This window comes from Rhea pennata, chromosome 1 (genome assembly GCF_028389875.1).
Source record: "Rhea pennata isolate bPtePen1 chromosome 1, bPtePen1.pri, whole genome shotgun sequence".
In the NCBI taxonomy this organism is placed as follows: Eukaryota; Metazoa; Chordata; class Aves; order Rheiformes; family Rheidae; genus Rhea; species Rhea pennata.
Genome location: NC_084663.1, coordinates 131,106,571 through 131,129,042, shown reverse-complemented (window position 1 = coordinate 131,129,042; position 22,472 = coordinate 131,106,571). Strand labels below are relative to the sequence as shown.

At 36.0% G+C, this 22,472-nt stretch overlaps 1 protein-coding gene across 1 annotated transcript in view; it reads right to left on the bottom strand.

Moving 5' to 3' along the window:
• Positions 1-223: 223 nt before the first annotated feature.
• Positions 224-22,472, bottom strand: part of APOO (apolipoprotein O) — a 32,462-nt gene continuing 10,213 nt past the window's right edge. The window contains exons 5-10 of the mRNA XM_062600235.1: positions 22,161-22,215; positions 21,015-21,110; positions 18,123-18,214; positions 13,426-13,533; positions 3,505-3,600; positions 224-524 (exon numbers count right to left, since the gene is read on the bottom strand). Of these exons, the coding sequence (XP_062456219.1) occupies positions 3,544-3,600; positions 13,426-13,533; positions 18,123-18,214; positions 21,015-21,110; positions 22,161-22,215 (408 nt within the window). The 3' untranslated portion in view covers positions 224-524; positions 3,505-3,543. The remainder of the gene's footprint in view (positions 525-3,504; positions 3,601-13,425; positions 13,534-18,122; positions 18,215-21,014; positions 21,111-22,160; positions 22,216-22,472) is intronic.

Below are 22,472 nucleotides of genomic sequence, written 5' to 3'. Positions count from 1 at the left end.
AAAGGAGGGGGAGACTCAGACAAAACACAAGATTCATTGTAATTGTTCGCATTCATAATTCTATTAGCTAATGCTAACCAAAACATCATGCTACTTTAAGCTTTTCCTCACTTTTTAATAGACATTGTCAACAGCGTCTCAAGAACCATAACCTATTGTTTCATAAATTGTGCAAATGTCGTATTTTAGAAAGAATATAGGCAGAGAAAGGCAATCAAAACAGTTTTATGTAATTAGAATTTTATTTTATATATAAATAACAAGAGACTGAGGAATTTTGAGACTTCCTACTTGGTGATCTTGCAATAGGACCCACTAAGTCCCACTGCAGAACTGATGACATGGTCTCCGGCTGACACAAAATACGCAGTGTCCTTTTAGAGACGCCAGAAGATGATGCAAGGTGCTGTCAGTTTTTCCTGAGGCAGAAGGCAGATTAGTCACATTCAAAGTCAAAATGGATTCAGATGTTTTTCTCCTTTTTTTTGGTGAAATTGTTGTTCTCATCTACATTTTATATTCATCTATAAGCAAAGAATAGATAGAGGATAGAGGGGAGAAGGAAGGTGGGAGAGAGAAAGCAGAATTAAAATTTCATAGACATTTTGCACCCACTGTCAGAGTGCAATTTTAATTTCCCCCCGCCTTTAGTTTGGCAAGTTGCTCAGAATCAGTAAGATGATCATTTTCAATGCCAATTTATTCCTATGTAGAGATTTAATGCTTCATATTACTGATTGCAGCCACAGTAATAGAGCATTAATTATTATGTTTGCTCTAGAGATCTTGATTTATTTAGTTGAGCTGTATGCAAATACAGAAATGAAAGAACACTTCCAGCAACAAAACACCAATGGCAGTCTTGTGTAATAAACTAACTTTCTCAAATAGAATTCTTTCTAATTCCTACTAAAGTGTATTTTCTCCCTGATCTTGCTTATTCTGCTATAAATCTAGGGCAATGTAACTTAAACAAATAGAAACAATAAACAGAACCTGAGCAAAGTGAAAATGAGATATGCTGTCCTCATGGAAAAACACAGACTTACGTAGCTTCCATGCAACTCAGCACAACAGATGGATAAAATTAAAGCTTAGTTCTCCCACAGTGGGATGTAGTTTGAGCTGTACTTTGCATATAACCATTAACAACAAACATGCAGTGAAGGAGGTGCAATGCAGCTGTTTTTTTGGAATGAAGAAATATGTTACTGCCTGTCTCCATTCCAAAGTGATTTTGTCCTGGGCTGTTTAATTCAAAGATCTATGCTGTCACAAATCTTTATGAGGAAAATGACATTGTATTGTTTGGGTTTTTTTTATTTTTTTTTTTATTAGCTAGATTCAACAAGGAATATTGCCAACATTTTAAAATACAGTGCGACTCTAAGGACTGATCTCATTTGGTATAAACAAACACATCTTTTCAAAGATTACAGTAGTATTCTCCAGCGTTTGGGATCACTGAAATCCAACAAAGCATCTGGACCTAGACGTGAAGTTAAATAACTGGATTTGAATTCAGGCAGAAATAACAAATCACCACCCCCACAGAACAGCTGAAAATTGATACTGATTTGAACTTTCACCATCTGGCTCCTCCAGGTCAAAAATCTAGACATTTCATTTAGGTAGCTTCTCTAGAAACAACATGAGGCAGAGTAAGCAGATTTCAAAAGCACTCAGGTACACGAGCAGGTTAACTCTTCAAAAAGACAGACAGTAAAATGACATCTGAGACAGCAACTGTTAATGAGGTACTCATCAAAACTTGCTATTTATATGATTGACACTTTGAGGACAAAAGTTTGGACAACTTTAGTACAAACCTTCCTGACAAGCTTTTGTTCCTTTTCTTTAAAAGAAAACCTGCTTTAAGCAGATGCCAAAGTCTCAACAAATGAATGAAGAGCTGACAAAAATTATATTCACAGGACAAGAAATGTTGAAAGAAAGGTGATTTAGGGATTTGTTTCTGATGAACCTTGACACTTGTACAGTGTCCCACATAAATAAACAAGAGATCAATATTCCTGGCTTTCTATCATTTAGTAGCTCCATCTCAATTCACAACAAGCACAGTATTTTAGTGACCTACCTCTTCTTGCTCTTGGTTTTCCTGGGTATCTTTACTGTAAGCAAGACTATTCTTCCTTTTTTTGTGTGTGTTTTTTATTTTATGTAGTTGTTGTATAAAATATTAAGAGATCACTCTCATACTTAAAAACTTCTTATTTATACATCTGAAGGACAAACACACATCCTCAGTAAATCAACCACTCAACATACTTTTGCTCTTGTGAGGAGAATTAACTACAGCAATTAAAAATACATTAATGGAAACACAACCCTAGAGAGTAGCTTTGCTTTTAAAACTGACCATCTAAGAGTGAAACACTTACTCAAGAGATACGCGCATTGCATCACATTTGTAACTGCTGACGATATATGGGGGGAAAAAACCCAAACAATCAAACGAAAGAGACTTACGCAGTTCTCTAAATCCAGACTATGCTTACGTAGTTGGCAGTTGACGGTGCAGGGGGAAGTAAATGGAACACTGCATACAAGAATAGTGAGGAGTACCCTACAAAAGTAGGTTTTCTGACAGAAAGTAATTCTCTATCATAATACGAAAGTAATGTAGGTAGGGTAAAGAGGAGCAATCAGAAAAAATGTTCAGAAAAGACATCCCGTATCAACTGATAATAAAGCATACGTCATCCAGTATTTTGTACTAAACTACTTCCAATCACATTATCTTGAGTACTAACATGCCTCAAATACATAGCAAGTTTTGTCCTATTATCTTGAACTACGTTTAAAAAGTTGGGAATGCTTTACAGTCAAGGGACTTACTTGATGTTAAAAAACAACTCAGTGGCCAAGTCTGAAACAGAACTGGAGTCTCAACTCTGTTTCTGGCTCAAAGAATTGAGAAACACTACCTCCATTTCCTCCAGCACTGGTTCCCCACTGATGAGGCATGCCTCATTAGTGAGGAGCATCAACATAAAAGGTGAAGCACAGGGTGGACCATCGCAGGCTTTAAGATGAGGTTGTACCTGGTGTTGCCAAAGCTTGAGAGGAACGACAATGTATCATCAACAGGAAAGAGGTTCCTCTCCCCTCCTCACATCCGCACAGGTGTGAGAGGGGGCAAATGACAAGGGCAAAGAGGTCTTTGGTAAAGGAGGCAGGAGTGGTAAGCTAAAAAATCCAATGCTTTAACAAGGCCTGGCTAAAAATTAGTTGGGAACCACTGGAGGAAACTTTTATACTTACTTGCCGTTTTCTAAAGATGAAGAATTTAGATTAGCTAAGTAGTATTCAGGAGAAAACATTTTCTTGACAAATCCTAAAATGAATAAAATCATCATCTCTCTTTCCCAATTATTTATCAATCTAAGGAAGGTATCTGCAAATTAAAACTTGCAAATGTTCAGTTTTTCCAGGTTATTTTGCTGCTGCAGCCTCATATTACTATCAGTGTTTATCTTTTACCTGTTCGATGGCAAGTGATTTAGTGTTCTACTTCTGGGTTCATTCCTCATTTGGAACAGCATGGACTTCCAGGGGCTTGTCACCATCCGCGTCACCCTTGAGGAGGGAAAAATACACACAAAACTTCAATTGAGGCAATCCATGATTAATAGTTTTGCTAGAACAGAAACCCTCTTCAAAAGCCAGAACAAGAAGTTCCTGCAAAACCAAATGGTTGATGAGACTAATTCAGTAAGATACACTCAGATATGATCTTCTCCCAAAGTGTTTCTAAATTTTAGTGTTCCTGCATCTAGCTCTGAAACTAAAGGCTTTGAAAGAACAAGTAGTTCAACAGAAATGCTTCAATTGACTCATTTTTGCCTGCACTAACAGCAGAAGATGAAGTAAGCTTTCCGGAGACTGAAACACATGACATACAAAGGCTGACTGAGAGATCCGGATCGGTTCAGCCTGCAGAAGACAAAGCAAAGGGGAAATCGCTATCTACAGCTATTTCACGAGTGTGATGCATTTGACAGTGCCAGACTCCACTTAGTGGCACACAGCAGAAGGACAAGAGGCAACGAACACGGTTGCAGCATGGGAAATTTCTATTATAGATAAGGCAGGGGGGAGGGAAAGAAAGATCATCACATGATCCAACACTGAAACAGGTTGCCCAGAGAGGCTGCCAAATACCTATCCTTGGAGATATTGAGCACTTGACTGGACAAAGCCTGAGCCACCACATCTAACTTCAAAGCGTCTTTGAGTGGGGCTTGGGAGAAATGAGGAGAAGTCCCATCCAACCTCAATTATTCATAAATTCTAAGAACATGAAAATTAAATTGCCTTTTCTTTTTCTTATAAAAGGAGGTACTCATCAGTATGCCTTAAAGAAACGTGACTGAAAATGTAATAAAATAAGCTAGAAGAAACTGGAAAAGATAAAATTTCACAGGATGGGTAGCATATGTGTTCCAGTACAGATTAAAAACTACAAATGAGGCTCTGGGTCTATGAGGCCCTGTTTGTGCTGTGAAAATACAGACTCAAAATAGGAAGATTCAATCATGAAGATAACTTAAAATTTTCTAATCATTCGTTTCTCATACACTGGTGTTTAGATGAAGTAATGATTTATTTCCCATAAATAAAGATTACTCTTTCCCCCTTCTGTAAAGTGCCTCACAAAGTTTCTTGTTATCAGCTGTTAGCTTTACATAGAATTTGTTGGAAAAATTCTGTGAGTGAGTGAGTAGGAGAGAGATATCCGTATCTCTGGGTCTTGGTGGAACAACAACAATCAAGATTTTACTGTATCGCAGATCAGACAAGAACTATCTTCTTGTTGAAGATAGTTTAAGCTCTTTAAAATTTCAGGTTCTGAAGAGGCAATCTCCAAAGAATACTTTACTTAAACTTTCTCACAAGGTTTAACATCACACAATTATGTTAAACTTTAACGTATTTAAGCTGGAGTCAATCACCTCAATTTTTTATTCTTCCAAATATATGCAGCAAGAGCTTTAAAAGCTAACCCTTTCCTCCAAAAAAGCCACTCTGTTTTGATCGCAATTCCGGATAGTTAACAGTTAAATGAAATCATATCTACAAACTACACTCATTTCAAAGTAATGATCTACTCTATAGTTCTCCACCACAGGAACTTGTAAATTTTATCATTTTACAACTTATCACAAACATCTTGGCTCATAAAGACTGATCTCAAGGGTTACTGAGTTCTGAACAATTGAACTAAAAATAAATGGTTCATAAGTGTCCTATGTTTTTCCACTTGTTTTAGTTCTTAAAAAAAATAGTAATACCTAGGTAAGCTCTTTTTTGTCCTGAAAGAAAGAAAACAGAAAAATTAAAACACATGGGAAAATAGGGGTCTTGCTAAATTCTTACGTATCTGACGGTTTCAACTGAAAGGTAACAGATAAGAAAACTCCATAAACTCATTCATTTGTAAAGTGTTCAATAAAAGGGTATCCCTTGGGATTAAAAAAAAAGAAAAAAAAACTTATTTGAGATTCAAAATAGTATTGGATACAAATTGTCTGTAAACAATGGATTCTGTAAGCTTTCAGTATGTGAATGATTAAAATATATCTCAGTTTAGCTCACAGTATCTAACAGAGATGCCTTGAGACCTACATGTTAAACACGAAGCTTCAGAAAATATAATGATTTCTGTGAAAATTCTCCTTTCACGCAGAAGAAAATCCCCATAAGCAACCTAGCCTAATGCAATAAATAAATAAATAAATAAAATTAGCCTTCTTTCCTCACATCACAGCATTAGAGTCTAACCTGAGGTCAAAGTAAATTTATGCTGTTACCTCCGAAAAGGTCTTGTAGATGCCCAGCCCATTTATAATGGCATCTAACCTTAGAAATCCTAACTCCAAAATTAGAAGCACACATGTTTTATGATTACGGAAAATTCCTAAAAGGTAGAGTCCGGCCATTAGAGGGAGAAAAAATAAAAGGTTGCAAAAGAAAAATAAAGCATTTGGGCTCACAGATTAATAATTTACTTCTTGCTCTGTTCTCTTTTGTTTGCAGTATATTGCTTAGAATAACGATAACATCGCTGCTTTATCTCATTTGTCCTTTCCCAGTTAACCAATTATTCTTCACCTTTTATTTTCAGTTGAGCTTGAATTTAAGTCTCTCAGAAATATGAAGCAGTTTTTAAATGTTACTCAGTGTGTTTCTGAGTTTGCACTAAAGAAAAACACAAACTTTTCTTTCATACACAGTAGATTATTTCCTCTCCACCTATTTAAATTCACAACAGTTGAAACTAAGGATCCAATTTAAAAAAAAAGTATATATTTTTTTCCCTACAACTTTCACTCTGTTGTTCTTCTTACTGCCAACTAGCAACAGGAGAAGATATGACAGTAAACAGCATTTTTGGTCAGCAGTAGAGGTTTATCATTTAGTTAACTGGGTCAGATGACCCACTTTCACCTGTCTGTTGAGCAGCTACTAAAGACAAGTCTTACAGGCATTTACAGTAAAAAGAATTTCTCTCAGCTACTTATGTTGTGTTTTAAAAAATACTCAGAACTCACTAACTTGAAACCAACCTCCTAAACCGCAGTTTAGGCTCACCATGGTCACAAGCTGCGACGCTCCCTGTAAGGCTAACCAGCCAAGATACTGGCACCGCAACTTCCACCAGAGCCTTCGGGTGAACAAACTGCAGCGCCGTAGTAGCAGGCCTCGAAGCCTGCTCTGAGCGAGCACAGGTCTTTGCGCTTGGAAGCGGTCTGTTACCAGCTGACACTTCTTAAAAATGCCCAAATGGCTATGTTTAATTAAAAAAAAAAAAAAAAAGAGAGAGAGAGAGAGAAAGAAAGAAAGAAAAAGAAAAAAGAACACCAGTATTGGTAAATCACAAATAGTTTCTATCAACGGACCAGACTGGAATGAAAACCAAACAGTAAGCTGCAAGAGTTTCTCTCGACGACAGGCAGCAAGGAAATTAGTACGCTCTAAGATCTTCACAGGTTGGAGCAAAGTGGGAAAGAGCACAATTATGAAGAAAGGAACAAGAACTGCAAAGAAGGGTGCTTGTAAAGCCCTAGTGTTGGGACATACTATGGTGTTCTTGGTGTACTCCGGCTTTTCACATTTTGGCTACTTCACTGAAAATAATAGGTGACTGACTCAGTGTCTGGTGGGAATTTGGGTAAAGAGAAGAAGGGAAAGAAAAAGAGCACGAGAGAAAGAATATCTAGAACAGCTGAAAATACGGTGAAACCGAATGCCATAAAGACAAAGCAAAGAGAGAACTGACTGCAGAAATTTGTTTTTGTGTGTTTCAGTACCTTTTAGCTGACTGGCTGACCTGTGTTTAAATGACTTGGTGCCATAATACACGCTCTTGTCACTTGAGGATGAAACCATCGCAGTATTGGAGCTAAGTTTTGCATCTCTTCAGAAGCAGCACTTCACTGAATGGAACAACCCGGCAGCACAAACTAGCAGTACAAATGACCGAAGTATTACAAGTAGCAGAAAAGGAAGGGCAAAAAGCTGCCTTCCATGAAAATAAACATCAGATGAGTAGGGACATACATTGAAAAACAAGAGCTGACTCTTAAGAAACTTACAAGTGGTCTGTATTAAACTGTGGCTCTGAAACACTAATTTTAAGCGATCTTCCATAAAAGAAAGCTGTAGTTCTTCGTATAGAAAACTACAGTCCTTGAAGTTATGGTGTTGCACAAAAATCCTCCAGCAGCCATGTGTGGCCCATCCCTCTGACCTAAGAGCAGGTATTAGAGCTAACAAACTTAGCCAGTATTAAACAGACCAAAACAGACCATATGAAAAGAAAGTTCCAATTCACTGGCTTTAATGTTCAACTAGCAACAAGCTTTTATAGACACTGGAAGACCAAGCTACAAGAAGGCGGGGCGGGGGGGAGAGAAACAAAATATTACATGAACTATGATATAGTGGGGCAGAACAGAGAGACCACAAAGACTAGCTGAAGCCAGTGCAGGGTGTTAGCCTCCATAATTGGAAAATCCAAGTAATGAAAGCTTGATGCCACCTAAGGCTACTCAAAAGGATTTCAAACAGTATACATCATTCTAAAAGCTGTATGAAGACAGAAGACAATATGATCCACTGCAAATTTTGCAACTAAATTTAAAGATAAATGAGGTTTTGAGGGACACATTTTTCACTTTCTTTCCAATGTCACTTCCCTGTCTTTTACCCCCAAGATTTACAACCTGATAATATAAACATCAACAGTAACACCACTGATTTTTGTGGAATTATCCTTGTAAGATTACCCAAGTAAGGAAAATAATTTCAAAAAATAACAGAAGATATCTTTAAAATATCCCTGGCTTCTCACCAAAGTGGTTATATTTCTTCTACCACTCTACCAATTTGGGAGAAGTAGCAAAAATGTTGTCTATTTTATATCAAGATAGTGTGCAAGGAAGCTGAACTCTGGCTGTCCCTTATTAGGAAAATGTTTCATCCTTTTGCAAATAAAACACTGAATACTCATTTTTCACTTATGATTCTTATGTACTTTTACTGGACACATACTTTCATCTTGACAACCACCCCTTTCAGCAAGCCAGCTTCAGGATACCAAAACGTTGTACTGTAAATCGTGTACTCAAAGCTACCCAACTGACTTTCTCTGGAGAGGGCCTCCAGCCATAGTGTTTCAACTGTTAGAGTAGTTTAAAGCAGAACGTCCTGGAATTCTTCTCTTTTAGCAGAAATTTGATTTCCGTTGATATGACCTCCATTTGGCATAGCTTTTTGATTCATAAAACCTTCAAAACATTACCATGTCTATTTAAATGACATATTCCTGCACAAACATCCAGTTATGCACAGCTGTGATACCTATGACTCTCAGAGACATGAGCAATGAAACGAACTAACACAAGCCAAAAAGAGCCACCCATATAATGTTTGGATCTTTGCAGGAATCCTTTGTGTAGCAACAGAAGAATGCTAGAGTGAATGTCACAAAAACAAAAACACACAGTAACATCTTTTGCTCTGGCATGGTTTCCTGAAATGGATTACATGTGCTAAAACTCAAGAATAACATTTTTATTTGCCTTCACTAGTTATAGAATCTACTTGCCCATAATAAGGCACGACAATAAGGAATGAATATATTAAAAAAAAAAAAAAAAAAACAGCAACAACAACAAAAGATTCTTTCACTGGGCTGTCAAACTAAAGCAGAAGTCCCAGAATCTGTCCTGGAGTACTTTGCCAGTTTTGGTACATGATAGTTGGGAACATTTTTTTTTCTTTGACAGTTTTGTATCAGCAAAAGCTCTATTTTTATGCAGTTTAAATTACTGCCATTTTTTTTCCTGGAATGATTTATATTGATTTTGTGAATCTAATCAGTAGCACAAACAAAAAGCACTTTTAGTGCTAGTACAAACACTCAATGTTAGAGATGGACCGACAACATTTTGTTAGGGTAGTCTTGACCTCTCATCTCATGTTACAGTCACATCCCTGCTTTTAGGTATCAAAAAACACAGAGGTTCTCATTATCAAGTATGGTTGACCTCATCCTGCTAGAACATCACTACACTATCTTTAAAAAACAAACTTTGCTCATATGCTTTATAAGAGTTCACCAAAGTAGACAAAAGGAAATTTGAGAGCAGACTTTTTTTCCCATTAGAAATACTTCTCAGTCCACATTCCAGTTTCTCTGAAAGCATGTGACTTTTTACAACTGCTGTTCAGCTTCTCTAAAGAGAGACAACACCCTCTCTTTAACAGCTTCAGAGCACCAAAAAAGCAATGAGGCTGTATACTCAAGTGTTTAAAGACCTTTGAACATCTGAAATACAGGCAATTCCATCTGAAGCGTGCAGTACTTCATTTCAGTTATGAGATTTCTGTATCTTGCCTAATTCATCAAGTTAGTTGGCAATAGTTAACACTACCAATTTAAAGATTCTGCAAGGAGGAAAGGAAAGAAGTGTGTTTACTTAGTAGTCTCTGCAATTTTTGTGTGGTTTGTTTTTCTGCTGAGGTAGCAAATGCTTGAATAAGCCTTATTAAAAGATGAAAGCTTCAAAGTTTTTGGCTTCCAATAACAAGCATGTGTTTCCTTTTGAAAGGCTAGGACACATAATAAAATAAAAAGCTCAGCTAATTTTTTAATCGATACTGTCAGTTTGTCTTTCTGAAATATTTTAATGTTGCCTATATTTTTTGTGATTTTTTTTTTGACAGCGGAGGTTTTAGGAAAGGAAAGTATGATTAACTAACCAACCTTTGTTTATTCAAAGAATTATACAAGTTCTTCTTTACTTAAGTGCCCCAGACTCAATACAGAGCGAGTATCCACTAATGAAACTCTCCACCAACATACAACTGATGCCTACTTTCCTAAGACTTGGCAACTGATAGGATGTGTGAACCTTTCTCCAACTCACCTTGTATTGGCATTAGTCCCACACCTAGACCTACCAAGGAAACTAGATCCCATACCTGTGGTCTATCCAAGTGATATTGCCTCCCTGAAACATATTCTTCCTCAGTGACGCCCCTTATTTCTTAGGGCCTCTAGGCAGCAGACACTTCATTCCGGTCAGATAGGATTTCTGGTCCCCAACAACCCAGAACACCACTGTTAAAGCTATACTGCACTGTCAGGTTAGTAGGAACTGTTACCATATGTTCTTAGCTAAGTGTCAACCAGAAGATCCACAATGAAACATTAAAATTTTCTGCTGGCTCAAAGTTATTTTCAAATCACCAGTTAGTTTTGGCATGTTACTTTAAAGAACTAATCTGTAAAATAAGAGAAGACTGCTGCCCTTCTGTTAAGTCAACAGTTTTTAATCAACAGAACAAGCACAACTGCTTAGAAATCAGGAATGAAAGATGCAAAGAGTCTAGAAATACATTCAAAACAACAGAAGCTTTAAAGTTACGCATCTGAACTTTTATTTTTTTTTTAATAACCATTACAATTTTTTCCTAACAATGGTTTGACCTAGCAGGCTCTCCCTCCCACACACATTTAATCTGTCATAAGCTATCTAGCTCTAACCAATTCTTTGGTCTCTTATACTCTGCTTCTCTAAGCCTACATATATTTCGCAACAGTCAGTTTGCTTATCTGAGTCAGAGAGGTGCAACTACAAAGAGAGCCTACATCCGTGCAGTAATGGAAAAGTCTAGCAGATAAACGAACCAAAACACCATTAAGATAATTAACTTGAGAAGTTTGAGGCGAGTTACAAATTATGGTCAAAATATTATAAAATACAATGATTCATTAAAACACTTCACATTTCTTCACAAGCCAATGCTAATCTCCAAATAATATCATTTATACATTGCACTAATTCTGAAACTGGCAACATTTTATAGAACGTAAAATGCATCTGAAGAAGCAAAATAGAACCTCATTTGCATTTTTTTTTTCTTTTAGGAAATGAATATTTGCTCTTGCATAATGGTGCCACTGTCTACTACTAATCAGATGCTACTATTTAGTCGTAACATCTCTCATTTTAGAGAAATAAACCATCATAGCTGGAGACAACTGAAGTTCTACAATTCACTACAGTTATGTATTATACCTGACCAACTCAAACTACAGGCAGAGTCTCAATTTAGTGTAAAGCATTAACAAAGTCATTCTTCTATACATTTTCCCCTCCCTTTCTTTTTTTTCGTGGAGTGATACCACTTCGGTCTTTGGCTTCCTGTTCATTTCTCTTACTCTTTGAGCTGTTGATTTTGCTTTTACTCTAGTCCTGAAGCCCTTCACTTCAAGGGCTATTCTAAGAATGGACTTTGTGGATATATCTGAATCTCTCTCAAAGATAGAAGGCATTTTTCTTTTATTGGATATTCTTCAACCTCCATGTTTAACTTTTTTCACAAGAATTAATCCCAAAGACTTATATTAATACATACATAAACAAAATACTTGTGTCAATATATACTGCTCCAGCACAGAGAAATATATAAACAAATACACTTAGATACTGCTACAAATACTATCTCAAAAACTGAAGATAATGGCATGCACACTGAATGATACAACAGAGTGCAACTACTCTGTTGACTATAAACGAACTATAGAAGAGCATACTTGTTGAGATATTAAGATTTAAAGTAACTAAATGTACACATACTACCAAATGGAGATATTCTATAAAAGTGGGCCTTAGGAGGGCTAAAGAAAATGCTTCAGTTCTCTGAAGAAGAAACTGTCTCCAATAAATTATAATGTATCACTGATGCTCTGTAGGGGGAAACAGGGAAAGCTATTCTTCTCTGAAACTAAAAATAAGCATGCACACATTTACTTAGTTGAATTAGCAGTGTTAATTCAGAAATTCTGTTTTTAAAGGAAACCCCAAGGTCTGCCAATCTCTGTAATACAAAACCACTATGTTAGCAACTTGCTCTATGATTCAATGCAGGAAAGCAATCTGCTTAGCATAGCACAAAATGGTAACACCAGCCAAAAAACAGTGACTTGTAAAACAGAAAATAAAAGTGAATGTTATTTAAACTAAGAAATTGTCTTTTTGAACATTACTTTAGTCTCTCATACAATAGCCTAGTGCTTGAGAAACATTTAACAGTTGGAAATGTAGAAAGCAGCACTCTGAGCAATGATTGCCTTCAGTACTTCACGTGGACACAGGTTCAAAGATGACTCAAATAATTTTACTTTTATTGGCACTTTTCCTGATGAGAACCAATTAAATCAAGTTTTCTAAAACAGGGCTATAAATACAAAACCATACAGCTTGTCATTCATGACTAAATTCCTAAGAGCTGCATATCCATATAATGTTATAAAGTGCTAGTTCTTATGACTAGATAGTAATGTTTAATAGATCAGTACATAATTGCATCTTTACAGCAAATATTCCTGAACACTCACCCACCAAGGAAAAAAAAAAGGGGGGGGAGGGGGAAGGGAATAAATTTGAAACCAGATTCTACCAGATTCTATTTTACATCTTTCAAAGACAAGATACATATAATGAAAAAAAATGCTATTTTTAAATTTGACAAATTCTGTCTTTAAAAGTCAATCAGCATTTATTTTAAAAAGTAAGTGTATTTTAATAATCAGGACTACAAATCTTCATCTGTAGCATTTCAGACAAAGTAGTCCTAATTTTTCTATTGAAAACTTAGTAGATCACACATTGAACAACTGCTAAATAAAACTTCTAAACAGTATTTCTGAAAGTTTAAAATGGAATAATTTTTCTAGAGGTTAGAAAGACAGTATCAAATCCTTGTCTTCAGAGAAAAAAGCTCAGAATAAAAAAAATACTATTTAAAATAGATATGCTTCATCGGAACATGTTGTGAGTGTCTATACATTCTCTACTAACTCAAAAATCAAGCCCTCAGACTTCTTACCTTATCACTTTTTTTCCCAGATTTCTTCTTTTTGGGAGTATCCTTCCAGAGAGATTCTAAAGCAATATATCCCTGCACACTCCAGTCATACAGCTGTGTACCAGCAACCTTTGAAACAAAAGGTATTAGAAAGCATGAATTTAATAAACATCTGAAAAAGATTATCTTGCTTTTTGTTCAAGTTGAAGAGATTTCAAAAACTTAGATCTTTAGCAGGGATGTTTAAGGGATGCATACATGCTGTTCAGCTCAGGGTGTACAGCATCTTGAAAGAAAACAAAAATGTCACAAAAGAAGTAGAAAAGTTACCTACTAAAAACTCTTCAAAGAATACACTGAAGTAGATTTGTATAAAAATGGGTGGATAGGGGATACTGCAGGGAAATAATTTTGGATTTTATAATCTTAGTACCCTTCTTTCTGTAGATTTAACATATTCAAATTTTTTTCCTTAATTTGACCTTCCTGCTATATTAGAAATTTTATTTTGTTACTATTTTGCAATTTTACATTTTCACTGCTTGGACAAATCAATAAGAGTACTCCTTGGTTTGTTTGCTATTTAGAAGCAAGACTTAATCTGCTGATAGGTGGCTGCAATGAATAACCATCGGTCAACCTCTAAGACACAGGAGGGGTAAGAAAGACAGTTTTTGTCTTTATATTTATTTATATTTATATGACCCCAACATGTAACTTTATGACAGAAGTCCAGCTGCCTAGTAACAGACAACATCTTCATGTCCCCTACATAATATGGAACTGTAAAATTCACAGTATCCTTTAGAATTCAAGGGCGCTGGATTTTTGGAACTCCAGACTCAGGTCAGTACTCACCTTCATATCAATACTGGTTTTCTTACAAATAAGCAACAGGAAAAAAGGACAATTTGCCCAACTAAACACACACACACACACACACACAAATAAAGAAATGAGAAAGCATCACTCTATTCTCCAACAAAAAGCAAAACTGAAAAAACAAGGAAGACCATAAGAACGGGGCAAGCATAAATGACACTTCCTCCTAAGAGTCTTCCAGTTTCCAACAACTTGCAGCTCAGAGATTTCCTGAGCCAGAGGTGATTTCTGTGTACCAACCCTCAATGAGTTTCTCTCATGCGAACTTGTCCAGCCTGCTCTGGAACACCTTTATTTTTTAGCATCCACAGCATCCTGTGTCAAGGGGTTTCACAGCTGGGTGCACATCCTGTGACAAACCACTTCCCTTTGCTTGCCTGAACACAAGGGCCTACGCTAGTTGCACAGCACAACTGTAATGGATGCACTTCTGATAGAAAGCGTGTGACCACCTTTCACTGCTACTAGCACAAGCGAGTTTTTGAACCAGACTGAGACCTCCAGCCTTGTACTATTTTTTTAGTGCTGCATTAGATTTTAGGAAGAGTGCAAATACAAAGCCATATAATACAGACTGCAGCAGGGACAGCTATTTTGCAGTGGATTCAAGATCAGAGACGCGGGCCCCACACAGATCTCAGGTCCTGTGGGCTGAGAAACCCAGCACTAGACAACCTGTAAGCTGCAAGTTTCAGGGTCAACAGGAACACATGCAAGAATTTTGATAATCATCCTGTGCATCCTCTACCGAGCACAACAGCAGAGCCATGTGTTAGAAACAGTCTTGGATTTATATTCCTTTCCCCCCCCTCCCCCAGGAGAACTTTAAGAGTATTGATATATTGCCCTTATTCTACAGTTCTATATACAGTGCCAACCAGGCAAAGTAAAGGGAGTAGTAGGAACACAATCATTTAATTCAGATTGTTCAAAGTGCTCATCTGAATATTCATACAAAGAGTTCATCTGAAAAGTGGCAAATTTTTCTACGTACTAATCTAGAATTCTTAATTTTTGGAAGATAACAATTTCCAATTTATTTGTGTTACAGTATACTAAACTACATCCTGTGTTCAGTGCAACACTGTAAGTTAGTTTATATGCTAACATTTGAACAAACAAGTTCAAAAGTCACACTGAGTGGTTGTCAGTAGGGATCCTGAAATAGCTTGAAAGTGATCCTGGGCCACAAATACCCATACCAAGCACAGCCGGTAGCATGAGCAATTTCTGTGGTATAATCCGCAGGTAAACAAGCTTCCATCTTTTAACTGTACACAAGACTAAGCTTATAATATCGATTTTTCTGTATGTTATCTGTGAAGATTATCAAACAGAATTATAGTTATCAATTCTTTATCAACAATGCATGCTGAGAAACTCAACTAACGATCTACAGCTTTTCTGCATTATATTGCTATCGCTAACAAAGCTGGGTACAATTTCACAAGCGTTTCATTCTCTGGCTGAGGTGGACTACATGACTCCAACTCCCTCTTTTCAACCCCTAGTTCCTGCAACTATGCCAAGCTCTCGGTTGCACTAGATACACCTGTTTATGCATTATGCACTGCAAGGAACTGGACAAGGAAAAACATACAGTCTAAAAACAAACACATAATTTAGTTTGTTGTCAAGAAAATAAACTTATGTATTAGAAGGATTTTTCTTCCTTCCAAGAAGAAAGTAAGTATAAAACACATGCTGTTTCAGGGAATTTGAGAAGTTCCAATACAAATACATAAAAATAAAATATTACTGACAGTTCTTCTAAAAATAAAGGGATTGATATAACTAACTTAATTATGGAAAGTTTTTCCAGACACAGGACAAGTCCCAGTTAATATAAAACCTTCTGAAATGCTCATGATTAGCTGAAAAGCAATACAGTTTCACCAGAGCAATGGTGAGCTCTGTGATTGTGACTTTAGTTAGCAAGTCACACATTTTACCTAAAGGAAGAAAAAAGTCTTCTCCCAGACAAATGCAACCAGTGTTACACCTCAATGCAAATACTTTTTGCTGAGTTTATTTCCAACTCGGCAATGGAAAATCATTAATAAGAGCAGTAAGGAAAAGATTTTAAAGTATGGCTAAATCCAAACTTTACCAACTGAGGAGAACTATACCACTTCAGATGGAAATGTAATAATGAAGTACTCAAATGAGGAAGGAAAAAGAAAAGAACAAAACAAAGAACAACTTAGGTTTCAAAATACCAAAATATTTCCTATACTGTTCTATCAATGTGGCTTTTAAGCTTCATACTGCAAGCATCTCTTTTCAGGCTTACAGAATCTTTTTGAAATGCCTATGAAACATTTCAAAATAATTACTAGAGCAGAAAATGCTTCTATTTAGTATTTTTAAAGCTTTTATTCTGTAATATCTATATTCTTAAACTTTTGCTTTTTAAAGGTGGGGGAGGGCAAGAGAGAGAACAAAGGAACAAAACAAAAAAAAAGAAAACCTCAGGACATCACTCCCCACAGAAGCTTCCCAACTCTTAGATCCAGCACCCTGACCAAGTCAACAAAGCTAAACCTATCCCAATCAAGTTTCAGGTTCAGTCTTTCGTATCAAAGCTTTTGTTATAGTCAAACTAAGAACTGTGAGTTAATCAAAGTGCAAGCATGCACTTCAAAGTTCTGGTAAAATAAACAAGGTATTGTGAAGCTATTAGTAGCAAATCCATAGTTAATGCTGAACTGAGTTTCTTTTAAAAATGTAACATCGTTTTGAACACCATTCAATCACTTCCTCCTTTATTGATCAGAAAACAAGTAGAATTTCAATACACAATTCATCTACAGAAAAGTCTAAATCTCTTAAATATTGATGCTTTTTCCTGCCACTTGCATAATTGTCACTTCCTAAAAATAGCTAACATAATTACTTGTATTTAGAGTATCTGAATCTTGGAAGCATTAAAAACATTCTAGTCAAGATCAAGGTATCACTATGCAGGCAAAGTTCAAATAGACTTTTTGACTCTCCTTAAGTCAATAACCTTTTGGTTTTTAATAACATCATTTGTTCTTGAGAACACTGTATATTTTCATCTTGACATCTCCGTGTCATACTGAGTAATGCGATACACAGAAGTGCAAGTGGTCTATACCAGACAACTCAAATTAGAGTATTTCTACACCAAAATATGCACACTGTGGGTGGTTAAGTGCGGGATCTGAAGAATTTGGTGGACAACTGAGAAATCTGCCAGTAAAATCATGAATGAGCAGACAAGGCACGTGACCTGAGATCAGTATGGACTGTGGGCAACTGTCTGGTCTTTTATTTCTTTATTTCACAGGAAATGCACTTAAGCAAATTAAGTAAACAGTTGTTTCATGGGCATATAATAAATATTAACTTATCTCAAAATGTTGTTTCTATGATTTTGCCATAGATTTTTTTTTTTAAAAAAAAACTTCCTCTCCCCTCCCCTTCCCTCTCCCCCACCCTTGCTTTCATATACTGTCAAGATATCTCAGGCTTCCTTAGTATTGTAACTGCACATGTAAACTGTACTTACTAATCATGTTTATGTTAATTTATAATTATTGGAGTTTAGGGACACAGAAAGGAGTTCATATTCCTCAAACTGAAGACTCTACATGTCAGAGGCAAAACAAGGTCACTAAAAGAAATGGAACATCTGACTGGCATTGTTTGACTGCATGTCCTTTGACAAAGAAACTATCAATTTTATTTTGTTAAGTGCCAAGCACGCAAACAGGACTTTTACAAAAATGGATTATCAGTTAATTTGAAGGTATGAAGAAATAACTGACAAAGTAAAAAACACTTCTCCAATGAAAAATACCATCACTGACCTTTGCAATAGCAGCTGCTTGCTGTGGATAATACAAGGATGCACCAACTCCCATGAAACCTATAGGATACACCACCTTCTTTATTTTTGAACCTGTTTCACAACAAAAAATACATAGTTGGAGTATACATTAGCTGTATGGCCCACTCAACTTTTATACATTATCAACACAATTTTACTAAATGTAGTTCAGCAGATTTTCTGTTTAGGTCTACTGGTTTCTTAAAAAGCATGATTAAACAGAGCAATTTTTTTTGCTTTAGAAAATATTTTTATTAGCATCTTTCCATCCTGCAAATTACCTTACAATTAGATTTGCTGCAGTACACAAGTTAATTCAGCACTGAATAATGACGTCACAGTTAAGAAATACTGAAGGAAACTATACCAACTGATGTTTTTTTTTCCTAAACTAAAAGGGGAAACTCAGGCAAAGAAAGATTAGGTTAACATTCTTTTGAGAAATCACGCAGAAGCAAGAGAAGTTCCACAAAAAAAAAAGAGAAGACTTTACCATGACTCACAAATCTTGATTCTTCCACGGCTGCTCTTATGAATAAGTTTTCTTGATTCAGTGTAGCAATTTTCAAAGAATTTGAAAGTACTGTTCAACTAGGATAAAGTACTTAAGATCATGCTGTCTGCCCACTGCTTAATCTGTAGTGAATTTTGAATATGTTGATCAATTTCAACCAAATCTTTATTAAATAAGACCAAAAATGTAACTGCCTAATAACAATAATAATCACCCTCATCACAGCTGGTCACAGGCGTGTAACCCTGACTGCGAGTGAGAACATGCATCCCTGAATTAGTTACAGGTACATTGCAATTTCTCCAGAAAGGAAATGTAGAAGAGAACAGGTACAGCAAAAAATAAAATAAAATAAAATAAATAAATAAAAAGCAAGTAGTAATGGGAAAAAAGGGAAATAGGGTATAGGATATAGAACAGATATGCAGAGGTCAGGCTTCGGTAGTTCTGTTGCTCGTAGCATAGCTTGTAGTATATGCAAAGATATATTTCCTTCTAATAAAGAGATTCTTAATTCTGAAGAGGAAACACACATTAGAAATATGTAGTGTTTCCAAAAATACATTCTCATGATGAGATTAGAAACAGTTAATGGTAGAATAGACAAACTGTCATAAAGTGATGTTGCCAATTTCTTGATAATGGAACTTGGTACCAATTAGCTATAAGGAAGCACAGAAAAGGTGAGTTTCATTGCAACCAGTTAAATGACCCTTTTGTTTTAATTCTTGGAAATGGAAAATTCCTCCTTAGTGATAGTATATCAGAGCATGACTACAGTATCACTTTAGAAGTAATTTAAAAGTTGAAGAGAGTATTGCCTTCCAGTAGCTGGTTACCTGCTGGAGACCCCCATCAAAGGGGAATTCAGGAATACTCCCCATCTGTTCCAGTGCAAGTCAACCAGGTTAAAACAGATTACCTTCGACAGCATTTTAAATCGAGTCGGATGACTACAAAATATTCACATGACTCAAGTCTGAATACAATACTTTCTACCTAGTGAGCAGTAGTATCTTCAAGTGCTATGGTTTGACCTGGAAGAAATTATTTATCTGTACCTTCCAAGAGGGCAGTTTTCTCAGGAATGCAACTCCAAATGCCACTCCCCCCCCCCCCCCAAAAAAATCCCCAACAATAAAGAGGAAATTTGGTTAATTTGGTTCTAACATTCTGCAACATCAAAATTAGGGTGTACTTCCTATTACAGCAGGAATACTCTCTGGAAATACCAGTCCAGATATTTTCTCCAGTATTGTCAATGATAATCAGATAAAATTAATAAACTATGGCTCCATCCTAAAAGACTCACAGAACAGATATTCATGTTATGAAGGATTTATTTTTATTAAACTTAGGATCCTCTTATCTTTCAGATCCAGTCTCAAGACTACTTTTCTTTCTTCCATAATTTTGCCACACTCAAAGGCTAGAAATGAATCTTATTCATAATCACGTAACAACTCAAGAAGAAGGAACTCAAAGAGAAAGAACTTCAAATGGGAGAATATATCATCTTTGGAAATTAAATTTTGGCAGGTAGAGGGAGATGGTGCATTCATAGAATCTTTGCCATTTCTGAAGAGCCAAGTGCACATTTCCAGTTTGTTCAACATATATGGAGTCCATTAAGGTATATTTTTTATCCAAAGTAAGTCCTCACTAGTATTTAAATTCCACAACTTTGTGTTATCTCATTTCACTGTATTAAGAATGTCTTACAATAATGTACATTTCTAGAATTAACATACATTCCTGTCAAAGCATAAACATATTATTGTTTCTTCAACTAATGTGATGAAATTAGCTGTATCACATTTCTGCACCACAAAATACATTTGTATTTATACTATATCCAGAGTTCACAAGTATTTTTGCTGGATATTCTTGTCTGCAGCAGCTTTGCACCTGGACACACAAAACTTTGAAGCGACTTGAATATACAACAAATGTACATACATACATGTATCATAGTTTAGGAACCTCTGTATTTTACCATAATTTATTTCTCCAGTTGTCGACAGCGACATACATGATCAAGTACTTTAGCAATTTAGAAGACTTTTAGTCTAAAAAAATCCTTTCCTACTTTTGTTACAATAAACTAACTGAAGATCAAAGACTAGATTCTAGTAACAAATACAGATTCATAAACAATAATGAATAGGTACCACGCACCTTTTGCGTGATGTTTCTTTATAATGGGACAAGCACTGCAGAAACATACTTGTAACTTACATCAGATATCTCACAGTTAAAAATTAGGATTCTTCCTCCCACTCCCAAAGAAAGAAAAACCCATCAACAAGTAATTTACCCCGAATCATAACACAAACAGTTCAATGGCTCCTCACTTACCTCTAGCAAGAAACAATCCAACAATCCCAGCAAAACCAATCACACCAAGCCTTGGATAAAATCCAGGAGGGGGATTTTGGAGAAATTCACAGCCCTCTGAAAAGAGGTCAGAACACAGTGCATTAATGTAATGTGAAAGTGTTTTTGTGATAAGGAACCATCAATACATGCTGGCAATTGTTACAAGACATAAAGAGTTATCAAAACACATTTAACTATCATGCACATTTTGTAACTGCTGGCATAAAATTCAAAGCCCTTGAGATCTTCTCTAGTGATACATGAATGAAACTGAACATCGTATTGTATTTACCAATTTTCATAGAAGATTTGCCTTCACTTCTGGGCCATCTGTTTTGTTTTGCTCTTTTGCATCTCAATTATATCTTTTTCAAGTTGGTGATAAAAATCTTTACAAAATGGATTCTTATGTTTACATGCTAACAAAAATTAGTTTCAGTGAAACACCGTACAAAAACAGAACAGAACAAAACAAAGACATGGCAGAAATGAAGGAAGCTCTCATATGAAGGTCCAATAGGGACCTCATATGGGGAATAAAAAGAGCTATGGAAAAATCAAAGGAATTCAAAAGATAGAATGTTAAATTTAAGGACAGGATAACTAAGGCCCAGGATCTGAAATGAGCTCTGATGAAGAGGCAACTGTTAGTATCTATACTGAGTCTCAAGGAGCCAAAACGGGAAAGGATGCTTTAAAGGGTATTAATTCAAAATACTTAAGAGATCCAAGGAGGTAAACCAAAATGATAAAGTTAAGCTTAGCAAAAACAAGACCCAGCACTGGAAACAACAAATAAAGATTGCAGGAAGGTTCAGTTACAGGGCTGGGTCAAGCAACTACTATTGAATTATGCTTCCTTTTGGCAGGAATAAATTGTGAGACTCTTTCTTCATGTCTGTCATTCTTATTGGCACTAGATGCATAGACCTGCATCCACAGATGCAGGTCACAGATTTTAACTATGTGTCATAATGGTCCATAAAGGAAATGCATGTAGAAAAACAGCCTTACATGCATAAAAGACTATAGGTAGAATGATACTTAATGGAACTTCCTTTTAATTTAAGATGTAGTATAGTCCTGCATTTTAAATTGTTCATATAGAAAACTAAACCGATTTACCTCTACCACGCTCAACAGCTTTTTCTAGTTTGGGCATAGCTTTAGCATAAAGATCCTAAAGAAAAGAAAAGAAAACAACAGTAAATAGATACCAATTAAGTAAAATATTAACCACTGCATTGTCACTAAGCCAATGAAGAAAAAGATTTTTAGGTTGCTTAAAAAAAAAGGGGGGGGGGGGGACAAAACAAAACAACAGAAGAAAACCTCTAGTTCATTTACCCATAATACAGTTTTGTTTGGGTCTAAAACACAGCTGCAGATCTTTTATTCAAGGTCAAACTAGGAAATGAATGTATGCATTGTTTTATT